This window comes from Plasmodium brasilianum (genome assembly GCF_023973825.1).
Source record: "Plasmodium brasilianum strain Bolivian I chromosome Unknown PB_00_28, whole genome shotgun sequence".
NCBI lineage: Eukaryota > Apicomplexa > Aconoidasida > Haemosporida > Plasmodiidae > Plasmodium > Plasmodium brasilianum.
In genome coordinates this window covers 464-8,582 of record NW_027122937.1, presented here as the reverse complement: position 1 = coordinate 8,582, position 8,119 = coordinate 464, and the positions used below count along the sequence as shown (strand labels likewise).

At 19.2% G+C, this 8,119-nt stretch overlaps 2 protein-coding genes across 2 annotated transcripts; both read left to right on the top strand.

Annotated features, from left to right (window-relative positions):
* Positions 1 to 1,489: 1,489 nt before the first annotated feature.
* Positions 1,490 to 2,386, top strand: MKS88_000361 (uncharacterized protein; the record flags this gene model as incomplete). Its single annotated transcript, XM_067219323.1, has 2 exons — positions 1,490 to 1,573; positions 1,709 to 2,386. 2 exons carry the CDS (start codon positions 1,490 to 1,492, stop codon positions 2,384 to 2,386), a joined length of 762 nt encoding a protein of 253 aa, XP_067070341.1.
* A 3,030-nt stretch (positions 2,387 to 5,416) lies between these two features.
* MKS88_000360 (uncharacterized protein) lies at positions 5,417 to 6,400 on the top strand (the record flags this gene model as incomplete). The annotated part of the gene is made up of 2 exons (XM_067219321.1): positions 5,417 to 5,503; positions 5,630 to 6,400. 2 exons carry the CDS (start codon positions 5,417 to 5,419, stop codon positions 6,398 to 6,400), a joined length of 858 nt encoding a protein of 285 aa, XP_067070340.1.
* Between the last annotated feature and the right edge of the window lie 1,719 nt (positions 6,401 to 8,119).

Sequence of the window (8,119 nt, the reverse complement as noted above, 5' to 3'; positions counted from 1 at the left end):
TTTCTGTGTATTATTGTTTAATATTTAATATTTTATATATTAAAATTTCTGTCTTCTTGACAATATTATGTTATATTGTACGTTATTCGATTTGAGTAATGTTTTAGTGGTATTTTTCTTAATGTTACATTAAGTGCTAAAATTGTTATTTTAATAATTTTACCTTAATATATATATATTTTTTTGTTAGTACTAAAAGTTGTAATACTTCTCGTAATTATATTCTCTTTTTTATTATATATGTATACTTCTAAAGACGGTTTTATTTTGTGTATCATAATGGTGATAAGAAATTTTAAGATATATTTGTATAATTTTAATTTTTAGTAATAATATATGTACAAGGATATTAATTCTGAGTAATAAAATATGTGAAAAATAAATTAAATGATACCTATATTTATTATATTATTAGAGGAGTTACGTAGTTGTTGATATAATTTAATTTTATAAATATTAATTTAATATATTCCATAAAATAAATTCATAAGGAATGCGATATATATTTATATTAAAGAAAGAATTAAGCAAATACATTACTAAAACTAAATTATGTGCATAATAACGTATATTATGTAATAATTAGTTTTTTTTCTTTATTATAGTTCTTTTAAGTATATATATTTAGTCAAAAAAAAAAAATTAAGAATTTAGAAGCATTTCATTTAAATGTATTGATATAAGTTAAAAATAATCAAGAAAAGTTGTTATGAAAATTTTTTTAGCAAAAATAAAAAATTAGTCTTTATTTTCCACTAAACTATACATTTTTTCATGGATTATGTAGTATAAAATTAATTATACCTATTTAATTATATTATAGCGTATAAAGTACTACATGTGCTTCTGAATATACTAAATTATGGGTTATAATTCAAGTAATATATAATGTTTTTTTTTATGTATTATTAAAACAATTTTTTTATTTACATGAATAATATTTTTAGGAATAATAAAATTTTCTTTTAAAACAAAATATTAATAAAATTAGAGTTATTAATATCGTAAAATCCGTAAAATTAGTAATTATTTTTGCAACATGTAGGGAAATGTATTATATATATATTATATACCTTCTATGTATTCTATATAAGCTCAATATTTCTAAATATTTAAAAAACATGTTTTTTCATTTTTATATTATTATGAAAAAGTTTAATAAAAAAAATTATTTTATCAGTGCATTATTTTAATTAATAAAATTATATATTTTGAATATTTATGAATATATTATATTTTTTTTTTAAATGAACTTTTCTTTTTTTTTGAAAATATTACGTTAAAAATATTGTAATATACATATAAAGTTTTAATTTTTTTTTGTAGATGTAAAACTCCACTAAGTTTTTTGCATTATATTAAGTGTTTAAGAAGCAATAATAAAAATAAATATTTTAAACAAATGTAGTATTTTTCTTAATTTCAATTATATTATAATAATATTATTTTATTTCTATCTGAACATATCACAATATTAATGGTCTATAACATGGAGCAAATAATTAAGCTAAAATTATGCATTAAATTTTCTGCGTTTATAATTTTAGCTTCGATATATCATTTTAGCAGTGACGTACTATGTTTATTCCATTTAAAGACAATTTTATTATTTATATTCTTAGTTTTATATATTAATTAATTATGTTTTTTATCATTACATTCTGTATTCGAATACGTGGTAAGTATTTACACTTCTCTTTTTTTTTAGATAATGCTTAACAATTCTTTGAATGTGAAATGGAATCTCGATAGTATATCAGAAGCAATACATTATCGTCTACTAGCAAAATATAAAAACGATCAGGATTCAAATACAGATGGTTTAAAAAAAGATATATCAAATAGTATGAAATGCAAGAAAATAAATATATATAATAATGAAAAATTGACCAAAGGTAAAAACAAACAGTCAAACGGAAATTTACTAAATAAGCAGCAATACTACACGGAAATTATGGATTATAATAATGGAATGTTTGATGGAAAACATTTTCATTTTCAAAAAAAATGGATAAAGAAAAACGATTTTGATGATTTTGTTGAAAAAAGGAAAAGAATTTGTGATATAGATTTAAAAAAAATAAAATTTAGGAATTACAGTTTTGGATTTGCTCTATTTTTTATTTTTTTATTCCTGGGAATAGGAATACCAATGTCACCAGGATTAACATTTTTGAATGTTGAATGGAATACAATTAAAGGGAATCCATTAGGGGAATTTATCTATAATGTTATAGATAAGTTGACAGAACATACAGGCAAATATTCTCTAATAGTGTTCTTTAGCTTTCTCATGATTATATTATCTGTTATACTTATAATTGCAATTTATAAGATTTTAAGGAATAATGAAAAATATGAAAAAATTAAGTTAATGTCTGAGTAAAATAAATAATAGGGAATGTATATTTTTATATAGAGAATATTTTAATATGAAAAATTATGATATTTTTAGTGATATTCTTAATAAACGTACATATAATGCTTGAAGTATTATAAATAGATGTGTACACCTTATATCTCACAATATAAAAATATAAATAAATATGTTCTTCATATTTTAGTGAATTTGAATTTTTTAATGTTTTCAAATTGGTATTTAAAATTCTCATTGTAACATAATATACATTGTTGTATATTGAACTAAGTTTTTATAAATATATGATTGTTGTAAAAAATTAATAAATTATGCTACAATTAATATATATATATTTATAGGTGATAATTTAAATTTCTGAAAGCAGTTATGCATATTATTTAGAATCACATACTGGTCTGAAATTATTTTTTCATGTTTTCAAGAAAATATATTATTGGTTTTAAACTTAAACGAAAGATGTGTTCTTTTGTGTTTTATGAAATGAATTGTATGTATTTATATACATTTATATATATTTATGTATATATTTTACTAAGAAGAAGAATTAATGTTTATTATATAAAATTGGTTTCATTAGAAGCATGGAGCAAAATATATTTATTGTAACAATAATTCTAAGTTACTTTTTTTTTTTTTAATGTATATATATGAAATTAAAAATATATACTAAAAAAAATACACTTTGTAATAAAAAACTATTTATACGTTTTTATTGACTTGACGATCCTGAACCGTTGCAATTAAATGAAGAATTAAAAAATATATTATTTTAATATTTTTATTAAGAATAAAGTAACTTAATTTTGTAAGTATTATTAAAATATACATGTTACTAAAAATTTTTAAATAAATATAGTATATATTTCATTTGCTTGTTTGCATCATTAAAAGATAAAATTAATTAATTAAAATTAATCAAATATTTATAGATCATTTATTGAAATTGTTTTTGCTTTAGTAATTGTTTAAAATTCTAAATTACGCACGGCTTCATTTAATATATCTAACATAATATATTACAACAAATTAGTTAAACAATTGTTAATATATAGAAAAAAATATACGTATTCTTTTCTATCCTAATAAAAAGTTTTTACTTCTAATAAAAAAAGATATGTTGTTTACGTCAATCCCTCAACAGAAATGGTTAAATTATTTTATGAATACAGCATATTTTTATTTCATTTAGAGAAAAATATACTATTTTCATTCATTACCGAATTCACATTTTGAAACATTCATATAATTGAATTTTTCTTTTCTAGTTTATCTAAATTCATTGTACCTTTTTTTAAACATGATTGATAAAGATTTTTTGAATAAGGCAATAATATTGTTTTTGTAATCTATAATATTGAGCATCTACTGTCTCTTATTTTAATAATTATTTTTATGTTGTTAATAATTGCATTTATTTTTAATTTTATATATTTATGATTTTATTATAAATATTTTTTAATATTTCTATCTCATTTTTTTAGTAATGTTTTATAAATTCACCAAATTAATGCTTAAGTTTTATTATTACTTTTTTTCTTTTATCAGGATAAATATGTACAAGTCATCACATTTAGATATATATTTTCCTTATATGGGTAAATATAATCAAATTCTTAAAAATATATTTATAAGATTTTATCAGTCATACGTATTGAAATTTGTTCTACAAAGTAAAAATTTATAATTTTATGAATCTACAATATATGTAAATTCATATGTTTATGTATTTATTTATATTAATAAATTTAGATAAAACATATTAAATTCATATTAAAAATACTTTTCATTTATATTATGGTATGCTTATAAATGAAATGTAGTTTAATTTTTTGGTACATATATAATTACATTAATTCTAGAGATTATACGAAAAAACAAATACATATAATAATTTCGATAATCATGCATGTCTTTTTGAACATGTATGGAAAATATATAAAAATATATATATAATCACGCACTATTAACAATGCAAATAAATGGGTATAATAATAATCTACGAGGTACTAGCTTTTACGTAATGTAATTTTCTACTTAATATATTATATAATGTTCTCTTCTAAATAAAAATCTAATAACAATGTGTTGAGTATATTAATTAAAGTTATAATTATTTATGTATATAATAATTTTTTTTTTTTTTTATATTACTGCTAAAATATATATATATATTAAAAAATAAAAAATTGAATAATATCCTTAAATTTACAAAATTTGCATTTAGAAATGTTAATATAAATAATATATAATTAAAAATTATTCCATTTAAAAAATAGTAGTAGCGATAAAATATAAATTCTTATTTGCGTTTAAAGTAAGTATTTTTTGTGGATTAGTTCTTATGTTGTATATTTTATTTGTAAAATATATTATTGTCCATAAAAGAAATGCATAAATTTACGTATTAACTAATATATCAGATATTAAAAATATGATAGAAAAGGTCGTACGGATTATAGTTTTCTTCATTTGTTAATACTATTATTATATTGTTATAATAATTAATAATTTAATAGGCATATCAAGTTTTCCAAAAATATAATTCTTATGTTAAAAATATGAATAGAAACGTATCAATAAAAACAGTAATATTTCTCTTAAAATATAGAGCAAAGCATTATTTATATTCTCTACGTTCTCTATATATTCAATATTTCGATATATTAGGAATTAAAATATATTGTTTTTTATTTTGTTTTGAAAATAATTAATAAATATTTACTTAATATACTGTATTAAATTAATAGCTTACATATTTTGTATGTTTATTAATTAATTTAAATCACTTCATTTTAATTAATTTTATTTTTATGTACATATAGTTAAGATAAAAAATTTATGGTATACATATAAATTTACATTTGATTATCTCAGTTGTAAAAAAAATTATAGTTACATAGTTTTCATTATGTTTTTACGAAAAAATATAAAAAACAGATTAAATAAAAAGTAATTGTATATTTCATTTTTAAAAGAGTACCATATTTTGTTAATTATATTCTTACATCGTGTATTTCTATATTAAAGTTCTATATAATGGAAAAAAAAGTAAAGTCACTGTTATTTATTAAAATTCCTAAGTTTACCATTTTAAGTTGGATATGTTATATTTGCATCTATATGGTACGATATTATTATTTAAATATATTTGTATTATTCTTGTTTTTTTTGTTTTATTTTTGTAATTACTTTTTTTAGTGTGCGATTATTTATTTGTTCGATATTCATTTTTTTTTCGGGATTTCTTAGAGTATATTTAATAAATATTTGGATGAAAATTACATTTATAGTAGATACATTTATGGAACAACATATCGTATACTGTCAAAATATAAACAGGATGAATATTCAAATGCCTTAGTTTTAAAAGAGGAAATGACAAATAATGGAATGAAGAAAAAAAAAGATATAACTAATAATATGGAAGGGTACACTGGAAAAAGAAAACATTCAAATGGAAGTCCATCAGAATTTAAAGGAAACTGTAAAACATATATGAAAAAAAACAAGTGTATGTTTGAAACTAAAAACTATTCCCACTTTGAAAAAAAAATATTCAAAGAAATGGATTTTATGGATTTCCTTAAAAACAACAAGACAATTAGTAATAAGTTTTACAGAAAAACAATACGTAAAAAATGCGTACAACTATTTGTTTTACCTTTATTAATATTCTTTTTGTTATTAGTACTGCTCATAGTAGATTTATCATGGAGTTTTGCAGATGGAGATAAAGGGTTGTGGGGTACAATAGGATTTTCAAAGACTTTGAAAGGATGGGGACAAACTGGTGGGTGGTTAAAGAATGTTTATGATTCGCTGAAAGGAGCAGAAGGGTTTTGGAAATCCATTGGAGAAACGTCTGGAACTATCAGTGAATTGCATGTATTATTAAGATTATTTAGAATCCTAATATATGGCTTACCGTTTTTAATATTAGGTATAACATGTATATCAAGGGCTGTTTATTATCATAAAAAAGTTAAAAAATATGAAAGAATAAAGTTCAGACAAAGATAAAATTAATAATAAGTTACATAATTTTTTCTGTAATAAAATAATCAATGTGAACTAATAATTACAATATATATAAATATATATAATAAACATATCAATAATTGCTTAATTCTTATATATGAACATACAGATAAGGGAATTTTTTATGAACAAGTTAAAAAAATACTATCATAGTTTTTTTGTGAATTAGAATATTTTAGTATATTTATATTTGTAGTTTAAATTATAGTTTGAGCTTTAATATAATTAATGGCTTCGGGTAAATTAATGTATTCCAGTAAATTCGTATATGTTTTTGTACGTTATTATTACTATATAAAAAGACAATTTTTACAATTTTATCAACATTTTGTGGTGATTTATATTTTAACTATAATAAGATTTCTTTTTATTTGATCTCTTTCTAATCTAAAATGGTTATTTGTTGATACATTTAAATAAATGTTTAATTAGGTTTATATTAAAAAAAGATGTATTACATTTTTCATATAATTATTAAATGCGAATGCATATTGTTGTATTGATACATATATATTATATAAGGAAATGTTTAATAATTATTATATAAATACGTTTATTAATAATGTGTAATAGAACTTATTTATTTAAACGTCCTTTTAACAAACATTTATTTTTTTTTTTTAATGGTTTAAAGAGAAAATATAGATATATATTAAATTATTATTTTTATTAAATATTTTTTTGTTTATATTGTTTTACTTCACCTTTTCACCTGTTGTGAAATTTTTAGTTAGTTCGTTAGAGGTTTAAGAAATATTTTTTCAAAGTTTAATCGGAGTAATAACTTTTTGTAAATACATAATAGATATGATGATAAAAAGACTCGTACTATTACATTATATATAATCATAAAACATATAAATTATCACAAAAGTGTTAAATTTATTAGTTTATTAACTTTTAAAATTTTAGAATATCACTAATAATATATATAACGTATTTTCCTTATTAATACCATAGAGGGAATACAAAGGGCACAATAGACATCCATACATATCTTGTAAAATATTTATCCACAAAAAAGTATTAATTTAAAATGCATATATATATATATATATATGCTATTATCCTAAATTTAAAATTCTATAGAATATTGTACAAGCAAAATGATAAACAGTCCAGGGAATATATCACATTATGCTTATTAATTAACTAATTTTTTGTGTATGCAACACTCGAATGAAAAATTCTGTATATAAGGATAAATAGAGAAATCAGCACACTTGAAAAATGATTAACTAATATTTCTTTAATCATTCGCATAATTAGAATACTCTAATACGTTTATTTAGACGATGCTAAAATATATACATTACATTCACTAAAAAAAGGTAAAGAAATAACTCAATCCAAAAATTAATTTAAAAAAAAATAAGGATACTCCTTATACAATAAAAAAACTAACACATATTATTAACAAAATAAGGCTTTTATTGTTGCTAATTCTATAATCATGGCAAATTGCATGAAATATTCAACATATTTAATGATACTATTAGTGAAGTATCAAAAGAGTAGCACAGTTCTTAGGAGTATATAAAAAATATGCTTTCCGGTATTTAAGCAAAAATTAATTAATAATATTTAAATAAATAGAAAATATATTTAAATTATTCAGTTTGTATATACCTATTATATAGCTTTTGCTTAAACGCTTTAATGTAAATACATATATATATATATATGTCGTTCCTTAACTAT